The sequence below is a fragment of the Amphiura filiformis genome, chromosome 5 (genome assembly GCF_039555335.1).
Source record: "Amphiura filiformis chromosome 5, Afil_fr2py, whole genome shotgun sequence".
Lineage (NCBI taxonomy): Eukaryota > Metazoa > Echinodermata > Ophiuroidea > Amphilepidida > Amphiuridae > Amphiura > Amphiura filiformis.
The window spans coordinates 59,427,418-59,446,852 of record NC_092632.1 but is presented as its reverse complement, the minus strand read 5'-3'; the positions used below and the strand labels follow the sequence as shown (position 1 = coordinate 59,446,852).

Here is a 19,435-nt window from a genome sequence, read left to right as displayed (position 1 = left end):
ATTTACACATTAGTAGTGAAAATGTGTCGATGAATGACTTTAATTAGGCCTTCATTTCACAAATATTCGGCCTTTTCAAATTGAAACTTTACAAAATACACAATTCTTGCTTCTGAGGGGGGGGTCCTCAGACACCCCTGCGATATGCATAAAGAAGTTACCCTTATCGCTTCTGCTTGCTTCGATTTTCATTATTTAAATCAATAGGCCCCTATGTTATTGAAAAATAACACTTTGATGTTTTGCAAAAGTTCATTCTACAAATTATATACTTTGAAAACGTGCTTGATTTTGTTGTTGAGTTATGTACGTTTTACAAAAGTGTTGTTATTTCGTCAGCCCTCTTTACAACATAACTCAAGAACCACAGGACCTACAAAAGTATATCTGTGATATTTGAATTCTTCTACACGCTTGGTATGAAATGATCAATGCAATTTTGGCCAAATCTCACTACCCATAAGATGCTGTGAACTACCAAATCGCAACAGTTAATTTACACAATAATAGTGAAAACTTGTCAACAAATGACTTTAATTGGACCGTCATTTCAAAAATTTTCGGCTTTTTCAAATTAAAATTTTAGACAATAATAGTGCCAAAATGGTCCACCAAATGGCTTCAATTAGGTTTTCATTTTGCAAAAGTTTCTCACTTCTGAAGGGGGCACATCCCCCTCAGACACCCCCTGAGTATGCATAAGGAAATTACCCTTTTCGCTTCTGCTTTGGATACCAAAACCAAGAGTTCTGTTAAAACAAATTTTCACCTTTTTCAAATTAAAAATTTTACACAATAATAGTGACAAAATGGTCCACCAAATGGCTTCAATTAGGTCTTTATTTTGTAAAAGTTTCTCACTTCTCAGGGGGGCACATCCCCCCTCAGACACCCCCCTGCGTCGCGCAAGCGCGACGAACGATTATGTTTGTGCCCCCCCTTTTCAAAAATCCTGGATCCGCCACTGCATTAATGTTATATTTACTGCCGGCGGCTTGTACTCAGAATCTATTGACTCTAGTTATAATATAGTTCATATGTAATCTGCTTCATAATATATACATTACAATCTACTTCTTACTATATATCCTAGCATCCTCTTTTTATGACATTTTTCAGTAGATATCCACAAAAAAAGCCTATTCCCAAAATTTCAGTTCATACCGATTTTGCATTTGTGAGTTATGCATGATTACTGCTCCATAGGCCACTGTTGTAATTTCGTTCTGTTATACCAGAACGAAATTCAAATTTGACGATATTTTTGCTAATTAATCTGCAAGAAATATTTGGTACATAAACATGTGACCAGAGATTTCCATTGGTCTAAAAATCTCAACATTTTTTGAGAAAAGTGGGGGATGAGGCTGTGGATCACGAAATGCGCTTTTAATATATACATTTTACTACATTTACACACTAATTATAGTTCATTATCCTTAAATATACGTCTAGCCCTTTTCTATTCACAGATTATCCATTGTATTTCTTTTGTTTATGGTTCGTTGCCCCAACCATTACCTAGAGTAATGGAGGTGGCTAGCTGCCCAGAGACCATTATCAACACAATAGCTCAAGATAACGGTCTCGGGCTGCGAGCTAAACAAAAGGAATACCATGGACATACCAAAAAAGTTTTGGACCTTAAAAGAGGGGGGACCAAAAAGTTTTAGGTGGTAGGAAAGGGGGGTCAAAAAGTTTTCCGCTTTAAAACCCAAAATTTTCGCGCGCTTCGCGCGCATTGAGACCCTACATATCACTTTTAACATGGTCAAATTTGGGTTTTCAGTGCTTTTGTTTGAAAAAATGATGGCACTTAGTGTACACATATATCTATTACTTAATACAACATTAAAGTTGATCAGCAACATCTGGGTTGGTCTAAGAAATACTGACACTTTTTTATCATAGAATTTTATATCTCTTCAAAGTAGGCTACAAACATGATTATGTACCAATCTGATCAAAATACAACTAATTCAAGAAAATATTGCAAATAAATTGGATTTCTTTGCATGTAAACTGCACACTTCAGTTTACTATATTTCTCATTGCAAAATTATTTTGTACACATAGGCCCATGGGTTAATGGGTAGATTTACCATCATAGGGCAGTGCAGAGTGGGCACAAGCCCAGGTGCCACGGTCTTTGGGGCCAAAACTGATACCTGTCTACATTTGCATGACCAAATTAATCTCATATTTGACCATTTCAGCTTTTTGCATAAATTAGTTCCAATTTTAACAATATTTGACCGATCGAACTTCAATATGGCCAAATTTTTTGCGCGGTTTGCGCGCATTATTTTGTACTATCATAATAGCCATCCAAATTATGCTGATGTGCCTATAAACCTCTAAATAAATCCTCTATTTCATTTATCCCTGTACAATCAGATAAACACCCTGATTTGGGACAAGTCTAAATTAAGTATAAAATGAAAATTTCCTTGTGCTTGCATTTCATGCGCAATTGTCCCACCGAGAATGTTTCAAACATTTGCCTCCCTCAATGACATGTGACCCAGATACCACACCACTGGAAACAACACTATTAAGTTTAATGTTTGTTATACGATTATGAAGGGGGGGGGGTCAAAAAAGTTTTGTCTGTCAAAAGAGGGGGGTCAAAAAAGTTTAGCGGTCCATCGAGGGGGGGGCAAAAAAGTTTTCGAGCGAAAAATGTGACGAAGACCAGCCCCCTACCAAAGTATTAATGAACACTCCCTTATTATCATGTACATATAACATTGTTTATTGTGTCTGTGCTGCCAAATTGTTTCTGTGTTGTCAAGGCCTTGCCATACTGGGTAGTCCAGACTCCAAAATCAGATTGTTTCTAAATTGCGTTCAATTAAGGGATCTGGAATGAGCGTTTCGACAGGATTTGTTGTGGGACATGTGAGCACATCAGACATATCAAATTCCATTCTGAATACGAAGAATGTCTTTCTGATATCAAATAATTTTCATTTTTTGAAATTCATGATATAATACAAATTTTATGACAAGTTATTAAAATTTGATATTTTTCACATTTTTGATATATAACAGTCCTCGAAATAAATTTTATTAATATCAAACCACTAACACAGAGCTCTCGGTCTGTGGGTCTGTGGATATCTCTGTCTTTACTCTAGGGGAGTGACTTGGCAGAAATATGGCTAAGGGGAGTGAGTTGGCAGAAATATGGCTAAGTGGGTTATAAGGTCAGGAGAGTGAAAACTATTTATGCAGGACTTACTTCTATGTTCAACTGCAGTAGTAGTGGAAACATACCTCTGGCAGTCACTAGAGAAAGAGTTCAAGTAACACATGCATGCACCGTAATGTCTACCCAGAATTCATTGCTGCACATTATTTTTGAATTTCAAACTTTGTCCGAATGGTCTGCAAATGGTACAGATTTGTCATTTCTGTCTGTTGGTAAGGGTATGGAAGTGGTTGTGTAAGCCTACCCATAATGCAATGTGAAGTGGTTGTTTACCCATAATGCAATTTGTAAAGTTGCTCCAATCGGGTTGTAACTTCGGGGATAGACACTCGGGAGTATAAAACCGCAAAGGTCATCTAAGGTCAAAGGTCAGGTCAAATTTAAAGTTCCTCTGATCGGGCTTTAACTCGGGTAAAATAATCCCTACCAAACTGCAAAGGTCATCCGAGGTCAAAGGTCAGGTCTAATTTGAAGCTACTCCAATTGGGCTGTAACTCGGGGAAAATGATCATCCTCAACACTCGGGAGTCTAAAACCGCAAAGGTCATCCGATGTCAAAGATCAGGTCAAATTTGAAGTTGTTCCAATTGGGCTATAACTTGCGGAAAATAATCCCTGACTCCCGGAGAGTATAAACCAGCAAAGGTCATCCCAGGTCAAAGGTCAAGTCAAAGTCTAATTTTAAGTTGCTCTGATCAACAAAGCTCATCACCAGGGAACAGTTTGGAACATTTAGCAGGAGTTGTGTCAAAGGTCAAGGGTCCACCTCCCCCAACTTAATTTACGGTCTATCAGTAGACTATCACCAGGATGTGGCTCTAGTAATGATATATTCTTAAAGTGTATATAGCTGGGAGGAAAAGCAGACGATCAATTGAAAATTTTGACCTTTCATATTGAAGATATGGATTTTTTCCCAAAAAGACCAAATTTTTTGTGTGTTTTGGGAAAAGAAATTCATATCTTCAATACAAAAGGTAAAAATTTTCAATTGATTGTCAGATTTTCATCCCACCTACATACACTTTAAGTATAAATCATCAGATTTATAAAGTTTACTTTGAGTACTGTTAAGTATCAAAAATATCAATTTTTAATCATTTGCCATAAAATGTGTATTACATTGCGAATTAAAAAAGAAAATCAAAATTATTTGATATCATAAGGACATTCTTCGTATTCAGAATGCAATTCGATATGTCTGATCTAATGTCCCACAATAAATATTGTCCAAACTTTCATACCCCACCCCTTAACTGACACATTTTTGTTTTAATTATTTTGTACAAAATTGTAACATCTTATTGTTTTAAATAGAACAATAGAATAGATCTATATTATTGCGTCCATTTCGTTATAACTGTTTGGTCGTAAACGATCTGGAAAATATTTTGACACACGATCTATAATAGCATACAGATATGGATTGAGTACTGCATTGATTGGCAAAGCAAATGTTATAATCCATGGAAACCATTCAGGGGGAAGTACCATTTCTCCAGTCTGTACTAATATACCCAAAATGGCAACGGGAATCCAGCATGCGAGGTCAGTCAGCGTGATGAAACCTATCTTTATGGCATCAGTTTTCAGTGAGGAGGATCCATTCTTAACAGTATATATGAATAAAAGTATATAACACGTTGCAATGATCACACATAACAGAAAGTTAATGCCAAGAAAGAGCGCAAGTGAGAAATAGTTTCCATGGGTGGAGCCAATTAGTGTAAATATTTTGAGCTGGAGATGATCATCTGGTCTGTCGAAGTCATATGGTATTGTAACGTTTGAATACGTTATATCAACTATTTCATGTCTAGTCAGTGGTAACCCAATACACACATCAGATCGGTCATTGACGATCGTATTTGCAATACTTAATGCAAGAGCAAGAACCCAAGCAACTGTTGACAATATTATTTGTGTCTTTTGGCCAAATAACTTGGTTATTCGAAATGCCCGTAGTCTGTCTATGGCAATGAGGGTTAGGAACAGAAGAGAGGCTTCACTTGATAAGACTGCTAGAAATCCTGCTATTTTACAGAATACATGGTTTCTCCAATATTGAGCATATGAAGGGAAATACTCATTATAATATTGATCAACAGATGCAATAACTAACAAATACAGACCCATAAGGAAGTTTGCTAGAGCTAAGTTGGTGATAAAAATGATTTGGTTCACTTGTTCATCTCCTGCTGATAGAGTTTTTATCTTTTGGCATCCCCAAATGAACACTACAATGTTGGCAAACAAAATACAAAAGCCAAAAACCCATGCAAAGCATTTGACTGCGGTGGTAGGGAGAAGCTGCTTGCATGTCAGGTAAGGAGATGCCACATTTTTGGGGATACATTGTGACCAATATGATGGTTCAAGAAAGCAACATGTGGCTGGGTCTTCTACAGCAATATAGGTATAATTTTGGGGAGCTAAGCCTGTGAAAGAGGTTTTAGTTATCTTAGTCAGACTATTATTCAGAAGGCTTATATATTTCACTTTGGTTAAATTATACAGTGAGTTACTGTGAATTTGTGTCAAGTGATTGTCCGTAAGTTCCAGAACTACCAAATCAGTCATATTTGAAAATTGATACGGATTCAGTTGGGCAATTTTGTTTGATTTGATTGTTAAAAGCTGGAGCTTTGTCAGTCCATTGAAAAGGTCAGTTTGAATCACTTTTAGTTTGTTGGCATACAGATACAACTCTCGCAATTGATTAAGATCGCTGAATGCGCCTGATGGTAATGATTCAATGGTATTGTTACCAAGATTTAACGTTTGTAGCTTTGTCAAACTATTAAAAAGGTCACCTTGTATCACATTGAGTTTGTTGGCATACAGATACAACGTTTTCAATTGACGAAGGTCTCTGAATACACCTGATGGTAATGATTCAATGTTATTTTCATGCAGACCTAATATCTCTAGCTTTGTCAAACTATTAAAAAGGTCACCTTGTATCACATTGAGTTTGTTGGCATACAGATACAACGTTTTCAATTGACGAAGGTCTCTTAATACACCTGATGGTAATGATTCAATGTTATTTTCTTGGAGATTTAATATCTCTAGCTTTGTCAAACTATTGAAAAGGTCACCTTGTATCACATTGAGTTTGTTGGCATACAGATACAACGTTTTCAATTGACGAAGGTCTCTTAATACACCTGATGGTAATGATTCAATGTTATTTTCATGCAGACCTAATATCTCTAGCTTTGTCAAACTATTGAAAAGGTCACTTTGTGTCACATTGAGTTTGTTGGCATACAGATACAACTCTTTCAATTGACGAAGATCTCTGAATACACCTGATGGTAATGATTCAATGTTATTTTCATGCAGACCTAATATCTCTACCTTCGTCAAACTATTGAAAAGGTCACTTTGTATCATATTGAGTTTGTTGGCATACAGATACAACTCTTTCAATTGACGAAGATCTTTGAATACACCTGATGGTAATGATTCAATGGAATTTTCATGCAGACCTAGCATCTCTAGCTTTGTCAAACTATTGAAAAGGTCACCCTGTATTACATTGAGTTTGTTGGCATACAGATACAACTCTTTCAATTGACGAAGATCTCTGAATGCACCTGATGGGAATGATTCAATGGAATTGTTACTCAAATTTAACACCTCTAGTCCCGTCAGACCAGTGAAAATATCTGTGTGAATCATATTGAGTTTGTTGCCATACAAATAAAGCTCCTTCAACTGATGAAGGTCTTTGAATACCCCAGATGGTAATGATTCAAGAGAATTGGCCTGCAAATTCAATGATACCAGCTTACTTAACCCATACAAGAGGCCTGTTTGGATTTCTGTCAACATATTGGCATACAAGGTTAACCGTTTCAACTCATGAAGATGAGTAAACGTATTATTTGGTATGACAGATATGTTATTGTGTGACAGGACTAGTGATATCAATCTTGATCTACCATCAAATATCGTTTGGTTGAGGAGGGAAAGCCGATTGTTATTTAATGATAAATGGGTCATATTCTCAGACAGATCATTGGGAAAGCTTTGTAAGATATTTGATGAAAGATCCAACAAAAGCAGTTTGTTAGTAAGGGTCACTTGGGATAAATTGCAGTTAGGTAATGTTAAGACTTTCAAACTTTCCATTTCAGAGAATAAATCTGATTCTATTTCATTTATGGTATTTCCACCTAAATACAGTACTTGTATGTTGACTAAACCATCTAACCAACTATGCGATATATAGGTTAACTTATTTACATTTAACAGTAAACGTTTCAGTGTATACAGGTAGGAGACTGAATCAGCTTCTATACTTGAGATCTGGTTGAATGACAAGTCTAAAGTATGAATGTTCTCTAATCCTGTGAAATCATTTCTTGCAATGGTACTTATCTGATTCTGACTCAGCAATACAATGATAGCATCCGATAGATTGAAGAAGCTGTTGGATTCCATGCGCGTAAGATGTCTGTTGGAGAGATCAATTGCTGTCGATTGTTCAGGAACTAAACCAGGAGGTTCATTTACCAATAACGTTTTCTTTACAACAGGTGCATCAGGACAGTCTGTATGAAACACTTGAAAGCTCAGGTAACAGAAGCAGTTGACAGGACACTGCGAAATGCAGCCAGATACACATGATCTGGAAGTCCAAGATCAAATCCAGGCAATTCTTCTGGTTTGAAGTATGGATCACCTCCTAAAGTTATCTGGAGAGAAGGGTCAAGCTGCTGTAGTCTCGCATAGGGAATGTCATTATATGGGATTTGATAAATCTCATCGAAGATGTGGACATTGTCGCATGGGTCTTCTGTTGATGATATCTTGCTACTCTGCTGTATTTCCAATATAAACGAAGCTCTCATTTTGACATGGATGACACTGCAGTTAAGAACCACCATGCACGACTCACCGGCAAGAGATCCAATCCAGCCATAAGATCGATTGAAGCATTCTTCTCCTGATTCTTGCAGAATAAAGTAGTCATAAATAGACCACGAGGACAAATGAAGTACATTCAGGGCTATTCCTTGGTCATTAGAAGATGACACGCGAAAGTCGCAAGTCTCATTTCCGTATGTCTGAATGGTAATGGGATTATTCTCCTGGAGAATGAAGTGCTGATTATTACATTGGACAATGTCGTTGGTTTCATCCACTTCTGATGATGCTGCTACTTCTATATAGATCACCATAAGTGTAGCCAAAAGAAGGTACTGATAGGATTTGGATAGTGCCATCATTGGAACTGTCATGAACTGAACATAAAATTAAAATATGTATCTTTGGAGCTCGTCTATGGAGCTGGCATCAAAATTCTGTATAATGTTGCTTCTGCTTCGTTATTTAGTAAAAAATGACATAGTGCAATCATTTGTGGGCCAAGGGTTTTGGTGATATTACTGTTTGATGCTATATTGTCGACTGCACAGTGTTCTACCAATAGTCAGATTTAGTGTTAAAGTGCTAGCCTTATTGAGCCACGACCATCCGGTAGTCTTTGTTAAAACTTGGATGCACCACTACTGATGGAAAGGGTCGGTAGTAGTGCATATAATTGAAGTTTTCGGATGCACTGGTTAACAAGCGATACAATTGATTGATTTCTCACAACCAAAGTGAAGTCCCAGAGGACACCAGATGTGCCTTCTGAATAAAAATGCTACAGTATATGCGACAGATGAACAGTCCACGCTAAGACTAAAGAAACAATACGTACTTCAGGGTTGTGATGGCGGAATCAAACAACTCATCAGTGGTGCCCCGTATCTTTGGAGAAGCTTAATAACTTCAGCCACTTTTGAGTTCCAATGCTTCAGTAGATGATTCTAAATTGAATTGTATGATATCAACAAAAAGTCTCCTGCTTCAAAATACGTATGTATATTGAGCGGCAGGTGTACAGTAGTCTGCACGCCCAGCTTGTGCTGACAATAATAACTCACATGATTTGTACAATGTCATCAGAGGCACAACTGTTCAGCTTTGGGTTTCTCCAATTGCTTCTTTAAACTTCTCGGTAGGAAAGTCAACACATCCTTTGTGCCTGTCACTTCCAAGCTGTATGTGCTCCGATAAATGAGATATTTTGGTAGCCAAAGTGTGATTTCACACTTGTGTCAAAAAAGTCTATCAACTGTTCTCATTTGGGTATTCCCGGTAACTTTTTCATTTCCTTATATTACACAACATTCATTCTTATTGACACTATTTATTTGAATAGTGTTGGGATATCACACAAATCTCTGAATCTACATTGATTCAGATTCATGTAGATCCAAGTTGTAGTAAACCATGATGTACTTTCATATGCAACAACAAACCACATCAACCCAAATTTGACTTTGAAACGGGGGGTAATGGGTATATGAGGTGAATATCAGGACAAGTTAATGTGTACGCAACTTTGATCCAGATATCAGCAATCCAGATTAAACTGAATCTACAATGTCATAATGCTTCCCCCATAGATTGCACTGAAGCTTAAACTCCCATCACAAGCAACTTAATGGTTTACATTGACCAATGAAATGAATTGTTCTTTCCGAAGCAAGAAGAAACGATCAAGGTCATTAGTCAAATATCTAATCGCTTTTTAGTGCGACTGACATGTTTAATTCAGCCTATTTGGTTTGTTACAAATAAAGAATAATTTGCACAGTCTACCAACCACATTCAATTGTGAATGGTGATACAATGATCAAGTTCATAGGAAATAACCTTGATATGTTTCCTCATGTAACACAATAGGGCATTGTTGTTCAATACTATTCTACTAACAAAACGCATGATCATAACACCGTGCATTTCAAACTATGGTATGTCAAAACCATAAATTAGTGATATGCATGTATACTTTGTATTGTGATTTCACTGATTTTATTTTCTAATTTCCTTAGATTGCACAATATTCTTGGTAAAATAATCAAAGCACCCACCAAAGCATTCAAAATTATGAGCATGGCCATTAGAAATGATCTATTTAAGTGTAACATAATTACTAAATTTTTATCGTTACCATTCTCCAAATAATTATAGTACTTATATCTGTCTTAGTATTTGTCATATTGCTTTTTACTTTTGTAACTTATCTTTGTAATGATATAGATGGTATACTGCGCTCAGAGGTGGCGCCAGGAATTTTTTTTCAGGGGGGCATTGAGGGGGCAAAGTGAATTTCAGGGAGAGCAAAATCAACATATTTTGTGCAAAATTACCACAAAAAGGAGAAATTTTCGTAATTTTTGCCCCTCATGCCCCCTGTGGCGCTGCCACTGACTGCGCTGCATTATTTATTGTAGTAGCAAACTAAAAACTGAACTCAGTGAGCTGAAAATATCTATGCACCTGCATAATAGAACATTAGAAGTTGGTTGTAATTTTATAACTAATTTGCACCCTTTAAAGTTCATGAATACATTGTTCTCAATTAACTTTTTTTCATGTGGGTATTATTTGAAAGCCTATTTGAATATGCACTTGATGTAAGGGAGTATTCATAAATACTTTGGTGGGGGTTGAATAAGTTAAAACCTCAGACATCATTTTTTTTAGACAGCATTAAATATATTGCTGTCTACTGAAGATAGCAGATATCAAATATAATGCTGTCTACTGAAGATAGCAGGTATCACATATAATGCAGTCTACTGAAGATTGCAGGTATCACATATAATGCTGTCTACTGAAGATTGCAGATATCAAATATAATGCTGTCTACTGAAGATAGCAGGTATCAAATATAATGCTGTCTACTGAAGATAGCAGGTATCAAATATAATGCTGTCTACTGAAGATAAAAGATATCAAATATAATGCTGTCTACTGATAGCAGGTATCAAATATAATGCTGTCTACTGAAGATAGCAGGTAACAAATATAATACTGTCTACTGAAGATTGCAGACATCAAAAATGCAGTTATACTGATATCAAAAATGCTGTCTACTGAAGATGGCAAGTATTTAAATAGCATGCAAATAATGCAATGTTCAAAAATAATATCTCACAAGGTAAAATCATGAAAATGGAACAGTTTAGATGTTGGCTTATATACTTATAATGCATATGAAATGTTTTAGTAACATTCAGAAAACATTTTAGAAAACTTGTGTGTGTTTCTCTGTAACATTCGCTAGCACAGCACTCCATTTACCATGGTTATTACACAGGCAGTTTTCATGAATTAAGTGCTAAATAGGCTTTTAGGGCATCCTCAGCAAATGTTACAATATTGCTTTAAGGTAATACACTATTTTAAAGTGTTGCGATTTGGTAGTTCACAACATCTTGCGAATGGTAATGAGCTTTGGCAAAATTGCATTGCTCATTTCTTTGCGGCGTGTAGAAGAATTCAAATATCACAGAAATAATTTCAGAGGTCCTGTGGTTCTTGAGTTATGTTGTAAAGAGGGCTGAAACAACAACACTTTTGTAAAATGTACATAACTCATTAACAACAATAAATTAAGCAAGTTTTCAAATTATATAATTTGTAGAATGAACTTTTGCAAAACATCAAGGTGTTATTTGTCAATAATTTATTGATCTAGAGAATGAAAATCGCTTTTTTTGGTTGCTTCGACCAACAACACCTCGTCTACCCTTAAGACAACTTTTGAGCTATGGCCACCTGAACAGCGCCACCCATTTTTTCAGCTTGCACGAATGCCTCCTTGCCATGTCTGCTCCCGGATAAATTTTGGGTGCTCAACTTTCTTACTAGATCAAGCTGCACCGTTTTGTGATATTTTGAACATTGATCAATTGAATATCTTTTAATTTAATTTATATAATAAACAATCATGGCTAATCATCTTGCTCCCAAGGGACAGCCACTTGTTTGCAGTACGGACCTTCGTTTTGAAAAGTACTATGAAGGCTGAAGGGTTACACCAAATGCAGAAGAATTTGGTGGTGTTTTTTGTTTGTTCACTTTTTTTTTTTTCATTTTCATTTAAAAAAAAAAAAAGATTTTGGAGTTTTGACCCTTTGTTTTCAGGTTTGGACCCCTTGTTTTCAGACTTAAGTGGATTAAGGGGTCCTAGTAGCTTTGCACTGCCAGGGCAGCTGTACTCTGTACAAACTGCCCATACCGATTCCCGGGGGGGGTACTCAAGTTTGGTTTTGGTAGGGACGTGCCGCTGAGAATTTGAAAGTGGACCCATAAATATACCAATTTTTCAAGAAATTTGGACCCATTTATATACCAAAGGTCAAAATTTTCGCCAAATTTAACCCAAATTGTCTTAGTTTTTACAAATTTTCCCAAAATTTTGGGAAAATTTTGAAAATTTTGGCTAGATTAAGGAAAAATTGGGCTATTTTCCAAAAAAATTGAGAAAATTTTGAAAAAAGGACCCATTTATATACCAAAATAGGCTTTGAAAAAGGGGTCATTGATATACCAGAAGGCTGAAAATGCTACCCATATTTATGCACGTCCCGTATGGCCATTTGTACTGAGAACCCCCCCGGGTACCGATTCTGAGGACAAAATCTGTCCAACAATCACGATCCCCTGCTTTATACGCAGCGGTCAGGTCACAGTCTGTCTATGTGACAAACAGTGCAGGTCAGTAAGGGTCGGAGGTCAGTGATCTCTGCTACACCCTCTAGGTAATTAGGCCTAGTATTAGTAGTAATCACCTTTTTGTACCACTGATATGCAGCTGTCATGCACAACGAGTAGAATTACTGGGTTAAATCAGTAATAAAATAATTATAAAAACAAATCTAAATAGGTAACTCTACCACACATTTTTTTTAAAGGGTAATTACTTTAGATTTCCAAAAAGATGAAAAAAGATGTTTTTATTGCGGCGGCGGCGTCTGCCAACTAAAGGCAGCGTATGAGTGAATGACGTCATTCTCAAAATATGGTCAAGAGTCGCCTTTGGGAATGGCCGTGACAAACTCTTACACAAGGTCCCAAGCTCACACTGTCCTCACCTTTGTGATTGAAGTAGCACCTCTCTTCATTTTGTACTCATCAGGTTCACCACTAACCCTGGTTACCCTAGTCCGACGAGTATGACCTGTTTTTTTTCTTAGTTACCAACTGTACTCTAGACTATGCCATAGTCGAATTTTGATAAAAAATATGTTATTATTAATCATGATGAACGCATTCCGTTGAACTCAAAATTATACTGATGTTTATTAGAATTAAATTGTTCAATAGTAAAATGGTCATAAAGAGTTTATATAATTAGATGATTAATAACAATAAAAGTTATATTGAATGCAACATATCTTGCATAATTATAATTGCTCACTTAATATTGAACAATTCTGATTTTGGAATCTATCAGTTTATTGATCGCGAAAGCCCGAGTAAAAAATCTGACTATGTACTTTGACTTTTAAGCAGAACTTTACCCCAGGACTTTGGTCTCTAAAACACACTCTCAATCATACTTGTTTATCAATACAATTTAACCGCAAGTACCAAGCATGGTAGTAAGACACGCTAAATGTACGTCCATACACACCACTAAGAGTTTAATTTTCGCGCCAGATCAAACGTGCCGCCAATTCCATAGATAACTGTGTACGATGTAGTTAATGGTAATGGTACGTGCCCGGATGATTTAAACCATAGCAAGATCTGGGCGACCAATCACAAGCCAGATCCATTTAAAGATGCATTACATCATGGCCAATTCCTGTGTTTAAAATGTTAACTGCAAGTCAAAGTAAGTAGTCCACTTGGGAAGCTAACAAACAGAGGGAGTACGGTGACTGAAAATATCAGATGTGAAAATCTATCAATTGCACACAAATTAATACAAATCAGCAAATGGGCAAGTGGACCATAGGCGTAGATCCGAGGGGGGATGGGGGATTTTCATGACTTCCGTGTGTGTGTTTTTTTTTGGGGGGCAGCGCAGTCACTAGTATGATGCTCCTGGAGCATTCTCATTCATATATTAATTGTTTGAACTGTACTTTATGGGCAAGTAAAGCAGTGCTGTATGGCCGTGTGTCCTGAACTCGCCACCCTTAGCGTTACATGACAAATATTATGAATTTTTACACCAACCGGGTTTCTAATTAGATTATCTCGACAATCATCACCCCTAAACTAGCAATAGTATACATTTTTGAAAAGCTGAAGGCATAATCAATTCAAATATATACATTTCAACTCATTATACAGGGTGACCTGCAAGTTATACAGGGTGGAATAAAAAAGATTTTGATAAAAAATGGGTCACTCAATGCATTGCTTATTACCAACTTACAGTAATAAACTGGAAGTAAACAACATTCATTTGGTTAGAGGATATGGAGAGCCAACTGACTTTGGAAGAAACTAAAATCACAGCTGTTTGGTAATCTCGGAATATAGGGTGTCCCAAAGTATGTTAGATTTTTTTACAATTCAACATATTTTAAACCTAAACATTTCCCCCTAACCCATACAGAAAAAATATGTCCATATTTAGATTCCTCGTCAAATTTCCCTTCAGAAAATCTATACTTTGACTATGATAGGATAAGTAATTAAAATTTTACAGTAACTTTTAGATTTTGAAGACATCTGCATTACTTACTACAGTGTTTAATATGACAACAGGTAGTTTTGTATGAAAAAGTTTGCATTTTCTAGACTAAACCAATCATAAATGATTAAAAACAATTAGTAGAATTGTTTAGCTGTAAGGCCATGAGTCTTTTAGATGCTAAATAGAGTCCAAATGAAATTTACAGCCTTTACAGAAGCAGATTACGCACTAAAATACCAATCCCATAGAGTTTGTGTGTACCACATCCCCACCACCACATCCCCACCACCGCCACCCTGCCCATTCTGAATTCTATGAAGCACAGTGTCAGTATTAAAAAAGTTCAAGTATTTCTTTTTACAGGGTTGAAAGTGCATTTTATTTAGCAATAAAATGAGGCCACAAGCATGACAATAACTTCTTGCTTGACAGAGATATCATCATTTGTTTTGAGTCGACTTTGGCAAAATGTAACGTCGCCACCTTTTTTTGGTGGCGAGCTCAAGACACACGACCGTATTTCAAAAGCCAGACATTGGTATGATGCTCCTAGAGCATTCTCATTCACATCATTGTACAGACAACATAAACATGCTCCAGGAGCAGATTTGATCAAATTTGTTAAACTATACTTATGGGCAAGTAAAGCAGTGCTGTATTTCAAAAATCAGACATTGGTACAGTGGGATGCGCAGCACATTGAAAGTGGGGGGGGCAGGTTGTTCAGTTCCCCCTTTTGTAGTCTCATTAGGAGTGTAAGCCCCGGGCGAAACCAGTCATTTCGGGGGAAATGTCTGATTTCCCCCAATGACCAACAAAAGTGGGGGGGGCGTGGCCCCTTGTGCACGCCACTGCATTGGTATGATACATCAAGCTCCTGGAGCATTCTCATTCATATCATTGTACAACAAGACATGCTCCAGGAGCAGATTTGATATAATTTGTGACACGATCTGGTCCATGGGGCCCAAAGGCGGCAAATTTGAAACTGAGATAAAGGTAAAAATATGGAGTAAAAAACAATTAAAAAACATAAGAAAATAGACATCAAAAAACTTCATAACTTTAGAACCAAATATGCTAGACCTTTGGTGTTTTCAGTAAATTGACCAGATCGTGGCACATTTGTGGTTTAGAAGTGTGTAGAAACAGTGTAAAAAAAACTTTTCAGGATGTCAAAAATGTTGAAAGAAAAAATAACTTTTTCTGGAATTTCCAAATTTAGGGTCGGTATTCATTTGTACAGTAAAAAAAACAAAACTTTTTTTTCCAAATTAGGGCAGGGAACTTACTATGACGTCAGGAATTGCCTGTCACGCATGATCGCACACAGTGACGTGGGCCATAATGCCCCGTCATACTTCCATCCGTAGCTGCAAGCAGCAAGACATATTAACCAATGACAAGCTTCGTTTGTCTGCAATGCGTGTGCGTCACGTCGCTCAGCGGTAAGCGGCACAAAAGTATGAAACAAGCATTGGTCGGACCTCATGTCTAAAATAATAACTGACATAGGTCTATATCCTTCCCGACATGCTTAGTTGCCAAGTCCGTAGAAGATTATTATTCTTGTGATACACACAGTATGTACACATATACATTTAGCCACATTTTATTATACATTCTATTACCCCCACGACCCATTATTCAAAATCGCGCACTTTGATTTGTTGAAACGCGTCACGTGAGAGCCCATTATTCTGCAATAATGGGTCGAGCGCCGAAACACATTCTACGCACAGCATCACGCTTTGGTTACGCGTGCAATATTTCCGCGATACGCGTTGTCACCTACGCGTACGCGCTTGAAGTAAACAACTTAAAATATTTGTGCCAAAAATGATATTTTTCTCTTTAAAACGCACTATTTTATGGTAACAGAATAGAAATAAAGGGTGCAGCATTATCCTTTACACGCAAATAATGTGTCCTCGGCAGTTAAAACGTTTAAATAATTATTTACGTTTTTACTGCCTCGGACACATTATTTGGGTGTAAAGGATAAAGCATTACCCTTTGTTTGTTTGTTTACCCAGGTTGGTCCGTGAGGAACACATGCTAATCCATGGAAAACCATGGACCGTTCCAAGCTCATACAAATGCACAAGCCTGGATAGCCAGTGTAGGCTAATATATGCATGCTGGCCTATTAGATAGCTTTGATAAACAAAGCAAGAAATGGAAGAAAATAGCTAGGAAAAAGAGAAAAGAGAGAAGGCCACTCCCAAACACAATTGTACAATTTTACTCTTAGCCCTTACTTCGTGAGAAAGGAAACTGGAATTCCAATCTCAGGCCCCGATGCAAAGGCTTTATTTCTTAAATAAATACGAATTTATTAAACATGGTAACAAATATTCTCTAGCAAATCGGTTACTAGTATACGATCAAACTGGTAGGCAGGCATATTATAAATTCGGGATATTAAATATCTTCCTGACCAGCCAGATCTGCGCATGGTCATAGACGATTCCTTAATACTAGCCACAGGCCGTCCGCTGGAATTAGTTAGAACATAAACCATTCGTTATAATGGCTGTTGGTCGGACCTCATCTAACAAATTCAGGTTTTTCCATTGCCCGGGGCCGCCGGGCAATACAAAGTTAATGCTAACATCTAGTACATACAGTGTATGACTCTACCTGAGGACCTAGTCCCATGGGCACCAAGAATGGCTCTCCATACACAAATAAACAAATACAATGAAGGGTCGCCATTGCTCTCAATACACAAATGAACAAATACAATGCAGAGTCCGACTGCCATGCAAATGCACCAAGTGTCCTCTCAAGGTATGCTCTGTGCCTATAGTCCCCAACATTGCCCTTATGAACTCGTATCCTCCTGATTGACAGGGTCAGTTGGTGGAGTACAAGCAAACAATTTTTTTTTTTTGGCCTTATCACAGAATAGCCTACCCATATTCTGGTCTAGGCTCCCAAATATTTGTACTATTAAGTACTAAATAGATAAAGATGACTTGTGTTCTTAGCAGTATTATATCTATAATATAATATGATTATAAATTCATTGGTGTTACTTCATTCGTAATCAGACATTTTGTGTTTTGTTTAATTATTTTCATGACTTTGTTTTTATTTCATCATTCATAAGTTACAATTTGATATCTTTCTAACTTTTTCTTGATGTCACAATTATTACAAATGGAAGTGCAAAAAAAATAGCTTCCAGTACATGGTTTGCCCTCTTGTAGTTTGAGTTGAATTTTCAGCCAATAGAGGGCCTCCTACAAAATATTACCCATAGACATAGACACAGGTGGTGAGTGCTGTGCATTCTCTAAATGCAGTACATTTGCGTTGTCACCCGTGTAATTGAATGGGATTATTTTGAAATTAAAATTTTGAATATTAAAAAGTAAACACTTTATCCAAAAATCCTGCGATAGAATTTAGATTATTAAGTTTATTTACCACCCCTGAGAGTTTGGTAATCATAGCATCTTCCTTGTGTGCTACTATTAAATCAAAAACTGTCAAAATTTAGGTAATTTTCAAAAAATAAAGAAAAACATATAATTTTCAACAATTTGTTTGTCGAGTTGTAAAATTTTGTCCATATTTTTAATCATTTTTACGGTTTGTAGCACCTACATTTTCGAGTGCCACAAAAAACATCATTATTTTTATGTGTAAAAATTTTCTTGGAAGTATAATGAACCTCTTTTGGTGGGAAATTTTTTGGCATATTGAAGCTAAACTGGTTAAATACGGTACAATGTGGAATAAATGCGTGCGAAGCGCGCTGAAATTGGGTTTTTTAAACCCACATACAGGCGTCAACATTGGGGATGATTGTATGGACCACCCCCTAGCAAATATTGGGGGGATTTATCCCCGGGATCTACGCCAGTGCTCTCAATCAGTCATGTGGCCCCGGCATGTGGTACAGATTTCTATAATAATTTTGACATTGGGATGGAATTTGGTGAAAATCTGTGAAGTAGAGTGAATCAAGTGTTTTCACTCACAGAGCCGGCCCACATAACAACTTTTCACAAACAAATGCGCACAAAATATGTACCAGTTTGTAGCTAAAATAAATATTTTTTATGAAAAAAAAGGAGCAAATTCGCACGAAGCACAAAAAATTTGCAATATAAAAGATATATGAGGTTAATTTTTCTTCATTAACTGTGACAAATCTTTTTTTTTCTGGTCCCAGGTGGAGCAAATTTTTTTTTTTTTTTTTTTTGCTCAGATGGCCCAACAAAATTTTTTTTTTTTCTTCAAAAACTACCCAGCCCCGCCCTCTTAGTTTCTAAATGGTGCATCCCTTATCACAGATAGCCTATCCATATTCTGGTCTAGGCTCCCAAATATTTGTACTTAAGTACTAAATAGAATAAAACCAAGGGGGTGACACTAAATTCACGGTTGTTCTATTAGCAACGCAAAACCTATGAAAAATTCCGCTGGTTTACTAGCTAGAAAGTGAGGCCAGTTATCGATCCGTTATGAATAATTCATGTTCGACCCTTGGATCATGTTAATTGATATTGGCAAATAACAACGTTGTTAGTTTTGCGAACTTTGCCTGTTCAATGAGAGTATAGCGCCCTCAATACATCTGGGCGCAAACCAGGCTAAAACGATCCAGTTTAATGAAATGGCGGACGGATATTCCCATCAGGCACCAGTGATATGTTTTTTCAAAGAAAGTCTACTAATTTGATATGAAATGACATTTTGCA

General features: G+C 36.7%; 2 protein-coding genes across 2 annotated transcripts in view; one reads left to right on the top strand and one right to left on the bottom strand.

The window, feature by feature from the left end:
* The window catches only part of LOC140153459 (nephrocystin-1-like), a 70,385-nt gene that overhangs the window by 19,807 nt on the left and 31,143 nt on the right, over positions 1 to 19,435 (top strand). The window lies entirely within an intron of this gene.
* LOC140153452 (uncharacterized) lies at positions 4,399 to 8,920 on the bottom strand. Its single transcript, XM_072176210.1, has one exon. The coding sequence runs from the start codon at positions 7,664 to 7,666 to the stop codon at positions 4,547 to 4,549; it is 3,120 nt and encodes a 1,039-aa protein (XP_072032311.1). The 5' UTR covers positions 7,667 to 8,920; the 3' UTR covers positions 4,399 to 4,546.